The 22,988-nt window shown below is 35.4% G+C and overlaps 1 protein-coding gene across 1 annotated transcript in view; it reads right to left on the minus strand.

The window, feature by feature from the left end:
- PTPRD (protein tyrosine phosphatase receptor type D) overlaps window positions 1–22,766 on the minus strand; it is a 290,275-nt gene extending 267,509 nt beyond the window's left edge. The window contains exons 1-3 of the mRNA XM_063080420.1: window positions 22,718–22,766; window positions 22,523–22,668; window positions 19,177–19,318 (exon numbers count right to left, since the gene is read on the minus strand). Coding sequence (XP_062936490.1) covers window positions 19,177–19,318; window positions 22,523–22,668; window positions 22,718–22,766 — 337 coding nt within the window. The remainder of the gene's footprint in view (window positions 1–19,176; window positions 19,319–22,522; window positions 22,669–22,717) is intronic.
- Between the last annotated feature and the right edge of the window lie 222 nt (window positions 22,767–22,988).

Here is a 22,988-nt window from a genome sequence, read left to right on the forward strand (position 1 = left end):
TCATAGAAGGAACATCATTTCACACTTGGTGATTCTTAATTCTCTAGGAATTTTTCTTTGTTTTTATTTTTTACTTTTCCAATAATCTATAAAACCTGCACAAGTAAGTAGGTTCTGTAATGTTTGCTCACTGAGAAAAGAGATCTGAAGATCTTTGAAATATTCATTTTAAGCTGGAGAAGACAGGCGGGGTGGGTCTTCCAGCCCAGGCTGGTCCCCGCCTCCAGAAGAGTCCTAAGAGGCTCAGGGACCCAACACCCTGAGCCAGCCACGCTGGAAAAGGCAGGTGGAGTGGGACTTCTGGCCCAGGCTAGTTCCTGCTGCCCAGAAGTAGCAGTCCCTTCAGGATCCAAACCAGACATCAGGGTGAAACGAGTGGACTGTGATACCCCAGGCCACAATGAAAAACACCAAAGAAAAGATAGCAGAAATATGAAAAATCAAAAAAGTACATTGCCACCAAAAGAAAATAATAACTCTCAAGTGCTAGATTCTATAGAATAGGAACTCTTTGAAATGACAGACAAGGATTTAGAGTAACTATTCTAAGGAAACTAAATGAGATAGAAGAAAACTCAGTTAGACAACACAATGAAAGGAGAAAAAATATACAGGATCTGAAAGAAGAAATGTACAAAGAAATCAATGCCTTGAAAAAGAATGTAGCTGAGCTTGTGGAGCTGAAGGATTCATTCAATGAAATAAAAAATACTAGAGAGTTTAACTAGCAGACTTGAACAAGCAGAAGAGAGAATTTCTGACCTTGAAGATAGGCTATTTGAATTAACACAGGCAGACCAGAAAAAAGAAAAAAGAATAAAAAAAATCGAAGAAAATCTAAGAGAGACAACTGACAACCTTTAAGTGCTCAAATATCCAAATCATGGGTATTCCAGAAGGGGAGGAAAAATAAAATGGCATTGAAAACATATTCAATGGAATAGTAGCAGAAAACCTCCCAGGGATAGGGAAAATCACAGATCTCCACATTCAGGAAGCCCCAAAATCACCAAACACATTCAACCCAAAAAGGTCCTCTCCAAGACATGTGATAATCAAACTGACAAAACTCAAAGACAAAAAGAGAATCTTAAAAGCTGCAAGAGAGAAGCGGCAAGTCATCTATAAGGGAGCCCCAATCAGAATAACATCAGACTTTTCATTAGAAACCCTAAAAGCCACAAAAGAATGTGATGATATATTCAAAACACTAAAGGACAAAAATTGCCAGTCAAGAATACTTTATCCACCAAGGCTATCCTTCCAAATTGAAGGAAAAATAGTGCATTTCTTAGACAAACAAAAACTTCAGGAGTTCACTACTACACGACCAGCTTAACAAGAAATTCTCAAGGAAGTACTGGGTTTGATATCACAAAAACAACCATCACTGCCATGAATACACAAGAAAGAACAATACCTACCAGCAAAACAAAAATGCTAACAAAAGAGAAAAAAAAATAGTTTATCACCCCAAGAAACCAACAAATACAGAAGACAAACAGAAAATTAGAAAGGAACAAAAGATATTTAAGACATCTAAACAAACATCAGTGAAATGCTTGGAGTAAATCAACACCTTTCAATAATAACTCTGAATGTAAAGGGACTAAATTCCCCATTAAAAAGACACAGACTGACTGACTGGATTAAAAAGATGGACCCAACAATATACTGTCTTCAAGAGACTCACTTGACCTGTAAAGACACACATAGACTAAGAGTGAAAGGATGGAAAAAGATGTATCATGCAAATAGAAACGAAAACCGAGCTGGAGTAGCTATTCTTACATCAGATAAAATAGACTTTAAACCAAAAACCATAAAAAGAGATAAAGAAAGCAAGTATATAATGATAAAAGGATCTATCCATCAAGAAGACATAACAGTCATAAATATATGCACATCCAATGTCGGAGCAGCCATATTTACACAGCAAACATGATTAGATCTAAAGAAAGAGATAGACACTAACACCATAATAGCAGGGGACCTGAACATCCCACTCTCATCATTGGACAGATCATCTAGGCAAAAAATCAGCAGAGAAACACAAGATCTAAACAATACTTTAGACCAATTGGATTTGGCAGATATCTACACAACATTCCATCCAACAACCTCAGAATATTCATTCTTCTCATCAGCACATGGAACGTTCTCCAGAATAGACCACATGTTAGGTCACAAATCAAGTCTCAACAAATTCAAAAAAACTGGAATTATTTCATGTATTTTTTCCGATCACAGTGAATTAAAATTAGAAATCAATAATAAGTGAAACTCTGGAAACTATACAAACACATGGGAATCAAACAACATTCTACTTAATGACACATGGGTCCAAGAAGAAATTAAACAGGAAATCAAAAAATTTCTTGAAACTAATGAAAATAATGACAAATCATACCAAAACCTGTGGGATACTGCAAAAGCAGTATTAAGGCGGAAATTTATCACATAAAATGCTTACTTCAGAAGAATGGAAAGATGGCAAATAAATATCCCAACGCTCCACTTTAAAGATCTAGAAAAACAAGAACAGTCCAACCTAAAGTTAGTAAACAGAAAGAAATAATTAAGATCAGAGCAGAACTAAATGAAATAGAAACACAAAAGATCAATGAAACAAAAAATTGGTTTTTTGAAAAGATAAATAAAATCGACAAACCATTAGCAAGATTAACTAAGAAAAGAAGAGAGAAGATGCAAATAACAAAAATTTAAAAAGAAAAAGGTTATATTACAACTGACACCTCAGAAATACAAGGAATCATTAGAGACTACTATAAACAACTATATGCCAGCAAATTTGAAAATCTGGAGGAAATGGATAAATTTCTGGATGCATACAAACCACCTAAACTGAACCAAGAAGATAAAGAAAATCTGAACAGACCAATAACAATAAAAGAGATGGAAGCTGTTATCAGAAGGCTCCCAACAAAGGAAAGCCCAGGACCAGATGGGTTCACTGCAGAGTTCTACCAAACCTTCAAAGAGGAACTGATACTAATTCTACAAACTGTTCCAAAAGATTGAAACAGGCCATTCTCCCAAACTCATTCTATGAGGCAAACATCACCCTGACACCAAAACCAGACAAAGATGCATCAAAAACTGAAAACTTCAGGCCAATATCCTTGATGAGTATAGATGCAAGAATCCTCAATAAAATACTAGCTATTAGAATACAGCAACACATACAGAAAATTAAACACCATGATCAAATGGGATTCATCCTAGGGATGCAAGGATTTTTCAACATACACAAATCAATAAATGTGATACACCACGTTAATAAAAGCAAAGACAAAAACCACATGATCATTTCTATAGATGCTGAAAAAGCACTTGACAAAATTCAACATCCTTTCATGATAAAGACTCTCTACAAGTTAGGCACAGACTGAAAGCATCTCAAAATAATTAAAGTCATATATGATAAGCCCACTGCCAATATCATCCTGAACAGGGAAAAGCTGAAAGCTGAAAGCTTTTCCCTTAAAAAGTGGATGTCCACTCTCACCACTCCTATTCAACATAGTGTTGAAAGTACTAGCCAGAGCAATCAGAGAAGAGAAGGAAATAAAAGGCATCTGGATTGGAAAGGATGAAGTCAAGCTGTCCCTTTTTGCAGATGATATGATCCTATATACTGAACAACCTAAAGCCTCTATAAAAAACTCCTAGAGTTGATAAATGATTTCAGCAAAGTTGCAGGTTACAAAATCAACACACAAAAATCAGCAGCATTTCTATACTCCAAAAGTGAACATGCAGAAAAAGAAATCAAGAAAGCTAGTCCATTTACAATAGCCACCAAAAAAATAAAATACTTAGGAATAAAGCTGACCAAGGATGTGAAAAAATCTCTACCAAGATAATTACAAACCGCTCTTGAGAGAAATTAAAGAGGACATAAGATGGAAAGATATCCCATGTTCTTGGATTAGAAGAATTAACATTGTGAAAATGTCCATATTACCCAAAGTGATCTACAGATTCAATGCAATCCCCATCAAAATTCCAATGACATTTTTCTCAGAGATGGAAAAAGCTATCCAGACATTTATATGGAATAAAAAAAGACCACACATAGCCAAAGCAATCCTGAGAAAAAAATAAAGCTGGAGGCATAACACTACATGACTTTAAACTATATTACAAAGCTATAGTAACCAAAGCAGCATGGTATTGGCATAAAAATAGACACATAGATCAATGGAATAGAATAAAGAACCCAGAAATCAATCCATATGCCTACAGTCATCTGATCTTTGACAAAGGTAGTAAATCTACATACTGGGGAAGAGACTGCCTTTTCAACAAGTGGTGCTGGGAAAACTTGATACTCTTACGTAGAAGAATGAAACTAGACCCGTACCTTTCACCATATACCAAAATCAACTCAAAATGGATTAAAGAATTAAATATACATCCTGAAAAAATAAAACTCCTTAAATAAAATATAGGGGAAACACTCCAGGAAGTAGGAGTGGGTACGGAATTCATGAATGGGACCGAAAAAGCACAGGCAACTAAAGGTAAAATAAACAAATGGAATTATATCAAACTGAAAAGCTTCTGCACAGCAAAAGGAACAACCAACAGAGTGGGAGAAAAAATTTGCAAAATATACATCTCACAAAGGATTAATATCCAGAGTATACAAGAAACTCAAACAACCTTACAGCAAAAAACCAGAAACTCATATAAAAAATGGGCAAAAGAGCTGAATAGGCATTTCTCAAAGGAGGATATACAAATGCCAACAGACACATGAAAAAATGCTCAACTTCACTCATCATCTGGGAAATGCAAATCAAGACCACTTTGAGATACCATCTCACTCCAGTTAGGATGGCTAACATCCAAAAGACTGAGAATGATTAAGTGCTGTAGAGGTTGTGGAGAAAAAGGAACTCTCACCCACTGTTGGTGGAGCTGCAAAATGGTGCAGTCTTTACAGAAAATGATATGGAGGTTCCTCAAACAATTACAGATAGGTCTACCATACAATTCAGTGATTCCACTGCTGGGAATATACCCAGAGGAATGGAAATCATCATGCCAAAGGGATACTTATACTCCAATGTTTACTGCAGCTCTATTTACAATAGCCAAGAGCTGGAACCAGCCCAAATGTCCATCATCTGATGAGTGGATAAGGAAACTGTGATACATCTACACAATGGAATACTACTCTGCTGTAAAAAAGAACAAAATATTACCATTCACAACAACATGGATGGACTTAGAGAAAATTATATTAAGTGAAACAAGTCAGGCACAGAAAGAGAAATATCACATGTTCTCACTTATTTGTGGGAGCCAAAAATAAATAAATAAATAAACACACAAACATATCAAGGGTGTTGGGGGCGGGAGATGGAATAACCACAAAAATTCCTTGAACTATTTTAGTCAAGTGAACAGATATGATGTGGGTACGGGAGGGGAGGGGTGGAGAGGAATGGGTAAAGGGGCATGAAAATCAACTACAATGTATTTTGAGAAGTAAAATAACAAACAAACAAACAAATAAATAAATAAATAAAATATTCATTTTACAGACTAACCCATTAAGGAATTAGCCCCAACCACTCCTAGCCCTCTCCTTGTCTCTTCCCCTTTGATACACAACACAACATATGACTCACAAAGAACAAGATCATAAGTTCATTTTGTAACATTTTAGTAAATAATGATACCAAACTTTGGAGCTAATGAATCCATAGTGCCTTGCAGAAAAGATTATTTTGCATAAGTGATGGTGGTAATGATGATGTTCAGATGGAAGGAAAGAAGATAGAAAACTTGGCCTTTTAGAATGGAGAAATTAAAAGAGTAAAGTCCAATTAGTGGGAAGGGGGTAATCCTTGCATAATGTGTGCAACCATTCTGTTATAGGAGACAGCAGTTCACGTTTACTGCTTGTGTAGTATTGTATGTTAAACAGAGGAGAAAGAAAACAGGGCTAAGATATTCTCCATAAATTCAGGAACTTTGAATTATAAACATTGGACAAAATCCTTTTATTTGTTTATTGTTTGGGCGGATGGCCAGTACAGGGACCCGAACCCTTGGCCTTGGTGTTATCAGTACCGTGCTCTATTGAGTGAACTAACTAGCCAGCCCCAAATCCTTTTAAGCCTGTGCTAATCCACAAATAATGAGTCAGAAAAGACACGTGAGTGTCTATGTGAAACTCACATCCATGTGTTGATGTGGACAACTAATTTTTTTTGCCAATCATATATAAAATACAATGCAGATCTTATGTCCCTTGGTCCTATCCTAGCAGCAGAGCAAGATTTTATAAATTTTAAAGCTTATGAAATTTTAGAGACCTACTTTTTGAAAACAAAAGCAAAAATCTTACTTTTGGAGTTGTGAGGAAAACACATAATCAATTGGACGTGCTGCTGGGCCCTCCTAGGTCTTTGGAAGGCACCATGCAAACGATGGCCCTAACTCCAAAGCTTCCCTAGCTGTAGAGTAAGTCTGTCTCTATCTCAACCCCACACCACATCATCATATAGATTTACTGGCACCAGAGTACAGCAGTGGTTTGGTGGGAAGTCTTTGACCAAGTATTCATTACCAGAGGACACAAGAAGAGTGGCCCCTGATCTTAACCAATGCTGTTAGCATGCAATTAGCCAAGCTTGTTTAAAACACATCACATCAGCATTTTCATTATTATGTTGTAAAGTATTTTTAATTTAAAAAATATTTGTTTGTTTATTTTTAAGTTACCAGAACCATATTTTAAACATGTTGGTAAGCAATTAAGAAGAGATTGGCCCAAACCCTAGTCCTACTGGGCAAAACCCCAATCTTACTAGGCAGCATTTAATATCCTCCTTGGCTCTTTGTAGAGGCTGTATAACAAATCGTTGAGAATAGCAGTGTAAGACACAGTGACCTCTTTCTTGCAGATGTTGATTTATGTTTGTAAGTAGAGATGAGGGAATCCATTTGCTACTGAGCCAGTGAATGTTTACTTAATTAACACATCTTTGCAACAAACATTAATGGGACCCACAGGAAGTCAGCTGTAACACCTGATGTCCATTTATAACAAGTTTGGCAATACCTGAAAATTCAGATCTATCATCATAAGATATAATGACATGCATAAAAACCTGAGTATAAATAAAAGTGTACAGGGCTCTAACCCAAATTGTTAGGCCTTAAAAAGTACATATCTAAGAATGTCCCTATTTTGAAGTATACACTAATGGCACACTTTAAAATCATTTCACATTTAGGTACGCTTTGTCATCTCCACCTAGAGCAAAAAGGAGTCATAAAAATGGTAAGTGCAGTAATAAAAACTCCTTTTACTATTAGTTGGGAGAAGGGCAAATGGGAATATTACTTTGAAGGTAATTACTTAAGTTCTTTTAATTGCATCATATTTTCTCAAAACCCGAGTAAAGTTTATCCCAGATCTTCGTACGAATGAAAAATAATTTTCTCTCAGAACATTTTTCATCATCAAAGAAAAAGTTGAGTCTTCATATGTCAAACACATTTTACATTTCAATAAACCTTACTGTCATATTGATGGAATACTTAAGAACACATTAGTTCATACTGCAAGTACTAGCTTGAAAAGGTGTAAGCTGAGTTATTGTGAGATCACTTTTCTTCTAAAAATAGGCTGAGTTACCCCCAACCACAGTGGATATATATATATATATACACACACACATGCGCACACACGCACACGCACACACGCACACACACACACACAAAACTGCCTTGCTGCTTTAATCAAAATTATGGTTTCCTGTCAAACAGAGATTATAGCTTCCTTGAAGGCAGGCAGGGATAGTGTCTTTTCCATCATTTCATTCCTTATACTTAGCACAATACTGGGCACAGAGAGAGCCATATTGTTGAACGAATAAATTCCTGAATTAATACAAATTGCTTCTCATATACTGCATGCATATAGTAGATGTTCAAGCAACGTATTCTAATATTTCTGATTTTTTTAAATAAAACTTTTCTATATAGTAGTTCTGAAATAAAAAAAATATTTAGAAAGTTCTTTATTAAACTCATCAGTCATTCACCCAATCAAAAAATATTTACTGAGAACTTATAACATGTCTCACCTTGCTTGCAGCCATGTACACAGTTTTGAGCAAAACAGAAGCCCTGTCTTCATGGATCTTCTAGTCTAAGCATGGAGGTAACTCTTTTAGGATAAAAAGAAATTTTCATTTCATTTTCTCTTAAGTACATTCCTCAATCACTTATGACAGGATGATGTTTAAATTCCAAACATGTTGTGGATCCCACGGTAGCCAAATGTTGGATCACGCATCTGGACCACACGATTACTTAGTGGACAAGGTAGCCTGACTTAAGGATTATAAAATTATGTGTTTTCTTAGCCTTAGAAAGATGACTCTGCCTGTGCCAGAAAATTCTGCTTCACAAATGGGGCAGTGTTCTTTAATCAAAATGACTTAAAATTAACTTGAAAATCATAATAGCAGCACTGGTAGTAATAATATTGATGATGACACTGATAACCATATCATCAACTCACATTTCTCAAGTGGCTGCCACTTTGCTAAGAACCTGTCATTATCCTCTCAAGTTTAGGCAGTAGGTCTAAACTTATCTTCTTATCTTCACTTGACAGATAAAGAAGCTGAAACTTAGAGAGGTTCAGAAACATGCACATGGCCACAGAGTGAATAGTGAAGTTAGGATTCGAACTCAGAACCAGAACTCATAACTACACCTTCTATCACTTTCTACACCAAGGCTGGTAACAGAAATAATCTAAAAAACAAACAAATAAACAAAAACCCTTTTCTATTACTTCTTTAAAAGTCAAAATGATGACTGAGATTTTCCTGCTTCTTCTAAAATATATAACTAATAAGATGTCTTCACAGGCATTAAAAAACAATTACAGGTTTTTTCTATTCTATGACCTAGGATAGTCCAGTTGTAAAAGAACAGAAATCATATTTTAAGTATGACCCTAGTTTGATCTAGGAAGTCCAAGCAATTGAATACCTCATTCTAATGTGTAAGTGTTCTAGAGAATATGGAAATGTATGTTAACGCAACATTAGGCACAAATGTAAGAGGGAAAAAGGAAGCTAAAATTATTGGGATGGTATATTAGAGAGCACTTCACCAATAAATTATCTTCAGTCTTTCCAGATAACTTGGCAATACACGTACATTTTCAGACTCTCATATCACCTTATTTCCATGTGAAAAGCTGACTTTCAGTCTTTTGGACTAGGCACTATTTTATAAAACACAAAAAACTTTTTCTGGAGGTCTTGGCTCTCCCCTCCCATCACCATAGCCATGTGGTCACATAAGGAACATTTATTGAATTCCTATATATCCAGCACTGTTCTAGGTGCTGGGGACTTAGTTGTGGATGAGAGCACTGAACCAAACAGCTCAGCTGCAAGGGGATGATGAAGGGACAAGGAAAAACTTGACATTTCTTGGCACGTTTTATATTCCAGTCACTGTGCCACATATTTCACAGATAAAGGAATTTCAAAAAGTCTGTGGAAAAATATAATTAAAAGATAATGTAATCTTTCCATGAACTTTCTGAAGTACCCTGGCATTAACTTCTCAAAACAATCCTAAAAGGTAGCTAGGATTGTCTCCTACTCTGCAGATGAGGAATTCAACATTTAGCCTTGAGGACTGGGTCTAAACCCACACAGGTGGGAAGCAGTGGATTGTTGACAGGAACTCATGTCACCTAGCGACAAAGAGCATCTCTTTCCCTTGTAGTTCTCTCGTTTTCACTCCCTCTTTTCATGTGCTTTGATGTTATGATTCTCAATCACATTCTCCATCCTACAGTGACCACTGAAATAATGATCACTTTGTCCATTATACATAAAGTGAAACTGATGCCTGCTCAAACGGTCTCTTACTGCATCACAGGTGTCTACATACACTGATCGATACATCCCTCTCCATATGTGTACACCGACTTCACAGATATTTGTTGGGTGCCCAATAAATGCTATGAACATTTCTAAGCCATAGAAAAATATAATGGAGCTTAGACATAAAGGGTGGAGGAGTATGTAGAATAAATGTCTCAAGAAATAAAAAGTATAATTTCACATTCTCTTTATTTATTTTATTCTACATACTCCCCCTTGGGAAAGTGCTAAAACGCAAATTAAACAAGTCACACACACACACACACACACACACTATACATATGTAAATACATATATATATATAATATAATGTACACTACATGTATAAAACATACATATTACAAATATAACTCCCCAACAAAGTTTTTGGTTTAATCATACAATGTACAAATATTGGCAATTAATAACCAACTTTATTAAAAGCCGTCAAGTTTTTATGTGTTCATATTTTTCTACCATATTTAATTTTCTAGTTATCTAGTAAATGACAGATCTGTGGTTAACCATGCAATTAAACAAATACACAAACAAACACAAAAAGAACTGTGCATGTCAATATTTAGAAGGGTAGAAAATATCTGAAAGCTGTTAATATTGATTTTCTGGTCCCATTTATGATACACAGTTTCATTCTTTTAATCAGTTCTTTTAGTATTATACTCTAAAAAATGTAGGACCCCTTCTAGAAAAGTCCAAACTATAATCAAATTTAAAACCTGACCGCAGTAATCATCAGGCATGTGAGAAAAATTTTAATAGTGTTACTCTATGACCAAAATCTGTTAGGGAAAAAAAAAAATCCACTGTGTTAAAGGGTGAAAATAATATATATTTAATGCAATGGTAAAGTTTAAAAATCAAGGGTAAAGTTCAAATATACAAGAAAGGCGAGCATTAATATGGGTTGAAAATTTGTGTCCTCCAAATCTCATGTGGAAGATTGATTCCCCACTGAGGCAGTGTTGTAAGGCGGGACCTTTAGGAGGTGATTGGATCATGAGGGCCCTTCTCTCATGAATGGATTAATCCATTAATAGGTTAATGGTTTAATGGGTGATCAGGAAGTAGAATGGGAGCTTTATAAGGAGAACAAGTGAGGATGTTAGAGTGTTCTTGCCATTCTTGCCATGTAATAACCTGCATCGCCTTGGGATTCTGCCAAGAGCCCCACCAAGAATAAGGCCCACACCAGATGCGCTCCCCAGACCTTTGACTTCCAAGCCTCCAAAACTGTAAGAAATACATGTCATTTTCTTATAAGTTATCTAGTTTTATTCTGTTATGAGCAACAGAAAATGGACTAATACAGGCAAGGAAATTTCTGAGATGTAAAGTAAAACACAAGCTCACAGATAAAAGATCACAGATCAGACAGTCTTAAAATTTTCTTGCTATCTTTTATGTAATATGAATCCTAGAATATGTCATCATAGTTGTGCTTAATGTGGCATTAAGCACAAGTCATTGTTTTTTTTTTTTTTAATACGATAAATTAAGTTACTTGTTCTTCTAAGGAGATATTTTAATTAAGACTTTGATAATTAAACCTTAGATGAGGCATTTGGTCTACCTGCACCTCAAATCCCAATAAATTATGCATGCACAACTTTAAAACTACATCTTAATTAGTAGCCAAAAATAAAACTAAATTCGAAAGCCAGGATATTAAATTTATAAAAATTATTCAAATTTTATCAATGAAAGACAACCAAATCTCCAGTTTTAAAGAATAAACATCAGTTATGTATAAAGGACTGTGAATTGTTTGATATATTGCTTTAAGTAAAGTATTTTAGTAAATTTTTGTAAATTTCAACTCAGATACAGGTTATCTATGTTAACCTAATCACATAATTTCCTACTTACATAGTTTAATCTCTTTAGCCAATGAGGTATGTCCCAAATTCATTTTGTTCTACTACTACTCTTTTATTTCTAGTCCATCTGAACTACCATTGTTTGTACCCACCTGTGATGGTTAATTATGTGTTAACTTAACTGGGCAACAGGGGGCCCAGATATTAGATCAAACATTATTTTGGATGTTACCGTGAGGGTGTTTTTAGATAAGATTAACTTAATTCAGTGCTGAGTAAAGCAGATTGCCCTTTCTCATATACACAGCCCTCATCCAATCAGTTGAAGGACTGAATAGAACAAAAATGCTGAACCTCCCCCGAGAAAGGGAGAATTCCTCCTGCCTGACTGCCTTCAAACTGGGACATTGGTTTTTTTTTTCCTGCCTTAGGACTCAGTCTGAAACATCAACTCTTCCTGGGTCTTAAGCCTATTGGCCTTTGGGATATAACTATACCAATCGCTCTCCTGGGTCTCCAACTTGCCAACTCACCAGGCAGATCTTGGGACCTGTCAGACTCTTTAATCATGTCAGCCAATTTCTTATAATAAATTTCTTTGTATATATGTATGCATCCTCCAGAGAACCCTGACTAATGCACCACCCATACTCACTATCACTATTTAACAATTTCTTACCTATGCAACTCCTATCACAAAGCTTCTCTATCTCTAATATTTGGACTCTCTCACACTAGCTCTGTCTGATAGAATCCTACATAGTCCTCAAGCCTCAACTCGGCGGTCTCCCCCTCCCCCCATAATGCATCATCCAGGTGGTATTTTTCCACACTTTGCACACCAACACGACTTTAGCACTATTTGCTTTTACATCATACTTGTCTGTGCACTTGTCAGTTGGAATAACATGGTTCTTCTAGGATAATATTTTATAATCAAAAGTAAATATCTAAATGTCTAAAATACACTGTCACACATAAAACAGCAGAAAGGGATTATTTCTAAGTTGGTAAAACCCAAAGAAAATCTTAGCTATATGACCATGAACAAATCATTTCAAACTCTCTGAACCTTGGTTTCTTACATCAAAAATAAAGGATTATGCTAGATAAACACCAAATTCCCTTCCAGTTTGACATTTTCTGGTTCCATTAACAAGTCAATCAGCAGTAAACATTCACATAACTTTATATTCATTTCAAAATTATTAAAAAATAATATTTCAAAATGATGTCAAAAGAAAATTGTTCTTACTTAAATGCAATGATTTACAAGTGCATTCATTTTCTCTGAACACTTTTAAGACATAATCTCAGTGTGGAGAAACACGTGATGTTTCCAAGGAAGCATGCTTTACCAACATAATGGCCTTCAGAAGACAGATTACAGGGAAACATGAGTAGCCTTGGCTCACCCATACATTTTCTCCCACATATTATCAATTTTAATGTCTCCCCGTACTAGGGTCTCCCATGGACTGCTCTCTGGGCTCCTGCCTTTGTGAACACTGATATGTGAAGAATAGTTATTTTTAAGATCTAAAGATTCCACTACCAAAAGTCAGAAGTTTTTGTTTATTTAAAGTGGCTCTGTCCACCAACACCTCTTTTTCCAGCATGGAAATGCAGTACATGAGAAGGCTTTATCATGTTGGTATAAATTTATTCCAAGTACTCAACCATTTTATAAGCCTTTTCAAGTCATCTTCACTCAGTACCATAATTGTCAGCAAGTTTGTTCTGTTTTGGCCACCAGTCCTTTTGTTTCAGTCTTTCATAAAAATCCTTTTGTGTGACAGTCAAGCAGCTGTGCTCTGTTCTTTAATGCTCCTAGCCTGGATCCCCAGCCGAGACCACTTTATAACATAAACAGCAAAGTACCATTTTCACAGCAGGGACAACTGTGTTCATCTTCAAAAAGAGGCATTAATAAAATGAGACTGTAATGAACATGCTAATTCTGATCACAGGGTATCGCACAATGGCAGAGATAGCTGACTGCCTTCTCCCTGAAAGATTGTAAAAGTTGTGTTGTTGTTTTTTTTTAACAACTGCTATAATGACTTACATTTTTGAAACAGACATATTATGCAAACATTTCTCTCTGTTTCCCATTGCAGTGCCTTCTCTGTCTCACCCAACTGCTCACTGTGTGTTTTACTATCTCAGTAACAGTCACCTTCAGGGAGCATATTTTTTTCCATCTTGCAAGAACTGACTTGCTGAAATAGGCATGTCACCGAATCATAGAAAGCTAGATTGAAGTGATCTGACTGATCTGATCATCAATCCAAGACATTCCCTGTGCATCCATCGCAGGCAAAAAAAAAAAAAAAAAAAAAAAAGTTAAAAAAACCTTAAAAGAACAGGGAAGTTAACAGATTTGCTCAACAAGCCACAGCTATCTCGTGACAGAGACAGTTTGAATTCAAATTACTCTAGACCTAGTACACTTTGTGTACTGTCTTATGTCCTAATGATGACGATTCACAAATTATATATTTATATGTAGAATAGATACTCACACCTAAGTATCATTTAATGAAATATATTTGCTAAACTATGTAACTAAAATACCTCATAGTTGGCCAGCTAACTTTTTAGACAATAATTGTACTTTGTGTGTGTTATATGAACAAACTAGTCTCCTGTAAGTAGATAAGATTAGCAATGTTGCATGTTATACCCTGTTATGTTGTGGTATTACTGGTAGTGATTTGGGAGAAGTCCTATTTGGGAATAGGCAAGTCTCTGCAAATTATTCACTAAGCTTTTTCAAAATGACTTATTACATGCTGTTTTGGATGACAACAAAATGTGTATTTACTGATTACTCCCTCTGTAAAAACTAAGTTCAAGAAACAAGACATTTAGCCAAATGCTTAAATATAAAGTTGATTAAATTTTTCTAGAACTTTCTCTTAGAGATGCAGAATTATGTAAGAATAAAGGAGTCTTTTTTTCTTTTTTTAATTAATTAATTAATTTTAATTGACACATTGTAATTGTACATGACTATGAGGTACAATCTGATGTTATGATACATACATATGTTGTATAATGATTGGGTCAGGTTAACTAATATAAAATGCAACCATCACTTCATGCATGTATCATTTCTTTGTGGCAAAAACATTCAGAAGCCTCTCTAACTATCAAGCAATACACAAAACTTGACTGTTAACCATAGTCACCCTACTGTGCAACAGAACACCTGAATTTATTCCTTCCATCTACTTGTAATTTTGTACCCATTGGCCAACCTCTCCCTGTTTTCCCTCCCTCTCTCCCTTCCCCAGTCTCTGCTAACCACTGTTACACCTTCTGTCTCTCTAATATCAGCGAAAAAAGGATGCCCTTTCTCGTGTCCAAAAGAGGCAGAGGCTCCTAGAATCTAAGAAAAGTCTACAGATGGCTCATTTTTCCTGACCAGTGGCTGATAACATATATCAGAGAGAACATTGTCATCCCCAGTTATTATTACATGAATTTGTATTGCATGTTCTCTTCGTGATAAGTTTGTCAGGAAGAAACTGTAGCCAGTAAAACTAAAGATTCTGATAGGAACAGTTTCTTATGGATGCTAATACTTCTTCTCAAAACCACTTCTCTGGTCCTAAGCTTGCCCCTCACTGAAAGCCTAATATCTAATCCGTTGTCCTTAGCAGTATTCCACAATTAGTTAAGGCTCAGCCCTTAACCACCTCTCAAAAAGTCTTGAGGCCTTCACTTAAGGTTCTATTTAGGGAAAACGTATATAACAGATACAGTCAGCCTCCTAAAGGGCTATGTAGCTGGGCAGCCACTATGAGCTTGTGTTTCTACAGCCAGGACAACTAACAAAATAAAAACAACCTAGAGGACATAAATAGCACATTCAATTCCCACTTCTTCCTCCATGAACAGCACTATAGTATAAATGCTTAATTGCCCAAATATCTTATTCTAGGACACGCTCAGCGTGGTCGTGTAGTTATCCTTCCTTATGAAAACAGTTTGTGAGAGCCAGGGTAATTTGAAACAAGCAACTGAGAGAAAGTTTTTTTTTCTGAAATGCTCCCTTCAATGCACATGGGTGGGCAAAGCATTATTTCAACGTCTTCTGAATTAGCCACACAGGTCAGATGTTTGAGTCTCCAATTAACTAGGTTTTCCAGCAGACTGTGTGAAATAAATGAGTAATCTCCATCCAGTCCAGTTAGACAAAACATCGTGACACTTGGCACATTTTTGGCATTTGTCAGCAAAATGGGGAAAAAGTAAATGACCCATGTGGACAAAATGGGCATCCGATGAGGGCCACTAGATAAAAAGTGTAAAGTGGTCTCCATCTACTGCAGAACAGAAGGTTTGAGTGTCTGCCAACATGATTCGCAAGAGAAAGTGATCTTAAAATGAACACAGAGCTCATCAACTGTGATATGAACCTCTTCACATTCATTTATTTAACTGTTCATGATGTCCAAACTTTATAAATGTCAGTTTACCAATGGAAAAATTTTGAAAAGACTATTATCAGCAGAGTTATTAATATATAGAAATTTTAAACAAAGAGGTGACTCTAGGAAACAAAGATAATTTCTATCTTTATTTATTTCATCCTACAGGGAAGTATGAAAGTATTCTCTTTTAAGGTTATGTTTAGACTAGTTTTCCATTCTCCTAAATACCTTTGAGTTTTCTCATGAAACATTTTCCAAATTGCTAAATATAGTCTTTTGAAAAGAATAAGAGTTAACTCCTCAAATCATAAATTTTCATACAAATGTACTTACATTTGACAGACACAGAGAAAGTCAAGATCATATTAAAATTTTCAGATGCATTAGTTTTATGTGGGGACTAGGTGTATAAAAGTAGATGAGATGGGGGAACTCTAGCCAGCTGAGAGGGAGGAAAAAATAAATCCATGTGAATTTCGAAGTGATATTTTCTTCCAATTTTTTGTTAATGTCTTCATCAAATGAATGAAGAGTAAGTCAAGCAAATGATTGTCATTAATTCCTTGTAAGGAGTTCAAGGGATTTAGAAGTCAAAAAAAAATTTTGATAAATTTTATTTTATTATACCTTTATAATATACTTTCTACATTATAGCATTGGTTCTAAACTAGGTGAAAAAACTAGAGATTAAAATTTTGAAAGAAAATCAACAAATGATTCTGACATTGTTTCAGATATAAACAACTGAATTACAATTTTCAGACTTTTAAGTTTATATGAACATATATATGTATATTCTCATATATGGATACTTTCCCTAGTACATATTGTAGCATGTAAAACAGTCTCTAAGATTTTTTCCAATTCTAAAATCTGACTTCTAACTCCTGTCTTCTCTTTACATTTTCAAATATTTTAAACACATTGATTTTAAAACCTGTTCGTATGGTTCAATTATCTATAGTTCATAAAGTATGAACTATATGAGTATAAGGCATTTCTGCCTTCATTGCAGAAATGAAGGGTGTACTGTCCCTCGTGGGTTGAAACTGGCTTGCATGCTTTATCATTGGTGCCTATGAGCCCATCTGGATAGGCATGATCTTCCCGGAGTTGTATGCCCTGGACTGCGGAGATGTCTCTGTTGGGTGAGTGCTTTTCATGGCTGCCTGTTCCACATTCTATGGGATTCACTGTTTCTGACCAGTTTCTGGGTTCTGAATATTGCATTTTAGGAATAGTGCTAGAAGTCTCACCTTTATGCAGAAAACTGATCTAGCTCCTCTTATTCCCATCTTATTTTCCATATGTCTGTATTCTGCTGGAGAGTTATAACTCCAGCCCTAAAGCATATAGCCCATTTGATTGCCATCTTGGACTATAAGATTACAATTGTCTTTTCTCTGGGGATTTCACCCTTGTTTTTAGAAACTGGAAATTTATTTTTGTTTGTAAGCCTAAACTGGGCCTTTAATTTTATCTTCAGATATTTTATCAACATCTTTATGTGTTTACCAGGGAATGTGGAACTTCCTACATTAACCTAGCTGGTCATTACAGCCAGAAATGTAACTAAAAACTGACTTGTATGTTTTTAAGCAGCATTATGTTATACACATTTAAAAGATGTATATCCAGTTGTCAATATTTTCCCTACAACTTAGTAAGATGTTTATATATTATTTAAAACATATTTTATGAAGTATAAATAAGTAATCTCATCTTCTCAGCTTCTTGGATTAACTAATTAATTTTGCTTTTTAGATCTTTTGTTGTCAATTTTTTTAATCTCAAATTCACCAGGCAAACTCAGCCTACATTACTAATAAGTGTCCACCTCCAAATAAGTAAGTTCTTACAATATCAACAGAGTGTACCTTCTTGGGAGGGATCAAGATGTGGTACCAAACAGATCTGGAAGGAAAATGTTTTAATTTTATAAAAGATGAAAGGTAAATACATTCCTCAATAGGAAAAAAATGGAATGGAAGCGAAACGTTCCTAATCCATGTTAAGTTCCTCTACGATTATTAAATGGTGCTGCCTTCTTTCCAAGTCCCTTCATCTTAAGAAAGACTATTCTTCTAAATCCAGGAACTGAGTAAAATGAAGCTCAAAGCAAAACAAAACAAACAAACAGAAGTGTTAAAGAGAGAGAAAGAGATAAAAGAACAAAAGTGTTAATCTGGAAATGTCAACTACTAGGTGCCAAATCAGGCAACATTCTTATCTCTACATAAAAGACAGTTAGACATATTCAACAGAGTATCAGTACCTAGCCTTTATTCCCTAGCACCATCATTGTAAAGGAAGTTGAGAAAGCGGCACACCCTGTACTAGAGATCTGGCCAGTCATCCCACACTCTGTCAAAGTTTATAAGCAATATAGTCAGACACAGAAGGGGAATCCCCATATCAGCTCACTTGCATCAATAGATGTTGATTCAAGAAAGATAAAGACTGAAGTAAAAACATATTTTTTGACTAAAAAAAGAACGTTGCCTTTCTTTTTCTTGGCTCTGACTAACTGCTTAAGAGAAGCTCATCTTCACATAGAAGTTGTTCCTTTAATTTTGTAAATATCAATGTCAGCTTTGGTAGTTTGCAAAACATAGCTGCTGAACAAGGTGTGAAAAATCCGTGTACAAGTATTGCTAGCATACAAAAGAGTAGCATACACTGTTTCCTTTCTTGATTCTCTACCAAAATTCAAAATGGTATCTGGCATCTGAAATCAACACTTCTTTTGGCTTTTCTTTTCTCTCTGTGATTAGCATTTCCTCAAGACCCATAACGAGAGAAGGTGCCCAAAGTTTGACCGTTATAAACATTTTATTTAAATTCCTTTCCCACTTAAGCATTATGACAATGCTAGTCCTTTTAATGGTCCTACATAAGAACACCAGAGACATGGAATTGTAACAATGGCACAATTGTTTGCAATTGAGTACTTACCACGTAAAACTGTGAGTCTGGTGGATACACTTATTTCTCCCACATTATTCGAGGCCACACATTCATAAATGGCCTCATCCCGTGGAGTCCGCAAGGGTTGTATTCTGAGTACTGATCCAGATCCATCATCAAACTCTATTACCTATTAGAGGAAACAATAGCTGTCACAGGTGTTGTTACAATTGTCTACCTCTCAGCTAAACCTCTTAATGCAGTGTGAACCAGCCATTAGGCTCAGAATAAACTCAGTTTCATTCTGAGACTGAATTTTGATTCAGTGGTGAAACAGAATATTTGGTCTAATTTAATAAATCTCCTACTAAATAAAGAGAAAGACATGGAACTACATATGCCTACATATGCAAAAATGTAGATTTCTAGTCTCTACTGAAAGCCACCCAGGATTTACTCACGAAAATATGCCAATATGTGTATCTAGGGCAATTTGATCCTATTAATTTTGCAAGAGACTTGCAGCTATGATGGATAAACTCAAATTATTCTGTCCCTGACAGCACATATGCACATGTAGATCCACTCAGTAACTGGACTGTAAGGTGAAGAAATAATGCATGCCACCACAGATAGTTCTGCTGGTTTAAAGTGTCTCATCCTGAACAGTATAGATGAGCAAACCATGAGGAGAAACTGCATAAATCCAGTACTTAGGCAGCCAACGAAGACAGCTTTCACAACCCAAAAGCTTGATGGCATGCATTAGTTTTGCCATAAATCATTCCAGTATTTGTTTTAGCTTAGCATTTTCTACATTTTCAAGGCATTCTTGCTGTAAAGTAGAGACTTGCTTCACCAGGCAGAAAATTAATGTCCTAAACACTAAGCCTGAATTCACCATCATTATGAACTCTACTCTGAAACAGTTTAGCATCACTGGTAATTCTACGCATTTGTCAGCTAATTCAAGTAGTAATTTAAAAAGCAAAGATGATGATGACGAGGAGGAGGAGGAGAAAGATGCTGAGAAATATATCTACAATATTGTGGAGTCCTCAACCTTGCAGCTGCTCACTTTTTTTTTTTTTTTTTTTTTTTTTGCATTTCCCTGTGAATAATACTTCCATGTATGCAAATTGTGAATAAATTGAGAATAACTCATAAATACATTTAGGATGCTTAATCCCAGATTTCATGTATGTATGAGTGTGTGTATGTTAACATACAGAGCAAGGAGACAAAATATTTCTAAAATATATCCACCTCAAGTCTCTTGCACATTCCATTTGCATTCTAAATTCACAAAGATATCCACAATGTCTTATTTCTTAATGTGCCATAATTTATTTTCAACTCTGTTAAGCACACATTTTAAAATGAATCTACTATGAATATTAGGAGAGAAAAGTTTCATAGTTTTTAGAATCTTTGCTAACTATTCCATAATTTTAAAAAAAGAGCATCCTATGGTTTAATGTAGAGGAAAGTTTAAACTTCTTTAATGCCAACTGAAGTTTCGATTAATTTATTGTTAAATGTCACTTTATGTTCACGTTTCTGATATAATTCCTAGATTTAGACCTTCCCTCTTACAACAAACAAAAAACATACCACATATTATAAGCTAGTGTTGTAATTTCCAATATGAAAACCTACTAAATACCCAGTACTGTGTGCCCACCATGGACTAGACATCATATTTGGCACTAGCGATATAAGGGAGCAAAAATAGCCTCATCTAATATTCTCATGGGCCTGACAGACTAGCAAAAACTATACATATATACTATATACTATATATATATATATATATATATATATATACTGTTACAGATACTAAAGATTTTCAGCCCAAGACTTGATACTGCTTGATGTAGGTGCTTTGTGTAAAAATAATTAATCTTCCCTGGATGTGCTTATATGACTCTCATTGGGAAATATGTACTGAGCAGAGCTTATGCTTTGAAATGCTTAGTATGATAATTTAATCTTTGTAACAAGATTTTGTCAAGAAACCATCATCAGAAGCAAGTGTGATGCAAAACTCCTCTCTGACAAAAAAATTAACTTCATTTAAACTAAAAAAAGTAAAGTAAGTGCACTAAACATGCACACACATATCATTTTCTACATGACGTAGGAAATATTTCCTGAAGACTATTTAAGATATTCTTATGTTTAATCACTTTATTTGCTTTTCAAACAAACTTAATTTTAAAATTATCGTATGTAAATTATAGTCCAGATTTGAAATTTACCATTGCCATAAATGAGGTTCTTTATGTATGTGAACCACAACTCACCCTGGGAGATCTTGTGAAAATGAGTAAAATCAAATTATTCCAAATTTTGTTGTAGTTTACTTCTTTTAACTAGGAATTGGTTTTGATCTAACCAATTGTGAATTAGGTCATGATGCAGACAAGAAATTTAGGTTTAGAGGAAGTGAGTTTTACAATTTTGGACAGTTTGGGAGTGTTGGTATCCCCTAAAAATCAAGCTATCCTCTTCATGTATTAAATTACAGGTGTGATATTGTGTGCTTCTTTGCCATTTTGTCTATGTAGCTTACAGCCTGTTTTTCTTCTCCAGAATGAGCAAATTCCCAAACCATAAGGCTCCTCACAAACACTCAAAAACAAACTTCTGAGTTATATTTCTTCATCCTCCTGAGCTTTCCTGAATAAAGAAAATCAATTTCTTCAATAGGTTTAATTGTAATAACAACCTCTTCATGTATGTTTCTTTCAGAGTGGTACTTTGGACCAAATTCCTCATTCTAGTCCACACTTGTAAAACACAGGTATGACTTCATTCGCTGCTCAGAATCCATTTCCCTTCTTGGTAAGAGGAACTTGAACTCCCTTTAGGAAAACACCGCTTCCTCATTCTAAGCCATGGATTGGGTAGAACTGACCCCATGTCCAGCAACAGAAGTATTTTCTGATTGGTTTCAGTTAATTAGACTATACCATCCACCTTCCCACAATAATTGAATCAGGGATGAACATGTAACTCAATAAGAGCCAATGGGATAGATAAGAAGCTTCTGGAAAAGACAAGCTTTCACACATCCTCTACATTTGATCATGTAAGGACATGAGCCTCCACGCTGCAACCTTAAGGGGAAGCAGCCTGAAGATGAAGCGGACAATTGGATCCCAAGAACATTGAGTCCAGGCACAAATAGAAACAAAAGTCAGCCATTTGAACCTTCAAATTCTCTTTCTCTGAAAGCCATTTACACTTTTCTAACACATGCAATATAAGGAATGCCATGTGTCAGTGATTATAACACCTTATATCAGAGGAAAGCAAGTAAGATACATATAAACCAAAGACATAACAGATACATTCTTCCCCCAGAGAAACAGAACAATGGACCTAATACCTCAAATCTCTGATTGCTGACTTTCTTTCCTTTTTTATTCCAGACAATTTTAGGTCTTGGGTCTCCTGTCGCTTGGCAAATGAAAGAGGCAACTCCACCAGAGACCCCTGTCTGATCAACGGGAGTTCGTGTAAACCTTGGAGGTGCTGAAATAAAAAGAAACAAACACCACAATTGAATGGAATATTGAAATACAGACTATCACCCCACTGGCCACTGCTCTCCCCACAGCCCTCAACCCCATTTCCACCAATACATGCATGCATACATATACACATAAGTGTACTAGGATTACAAAATTAGGAAAGCACCGTTTACTTTTGAGGGTAGTTTAAAAAGAAAGAAGGTAACTTTCTGTTCAAGTTATCTATTAGTGCTTTTATTGCTGAAATCTGTATTAAGGCAGAAATCCAATAACATCCGAAAAGCAACATCACACATTAATTTTTATTACCAGTATAAAAAA

Source organism: Cynocephalus volans, chromosome 16, assembly GCF_027409185.1.
Source record: "Cynocephalus volans isolate mCynVol1 chromosome 16, mCynVol1.pri, whole genome shotgun sequence".
NCBI lineage: Eukaryota > Metazoa > Chordata > Mammalia > Dermoptera > Cynocephalidae > Cynocephalus > Cynocephalus volans.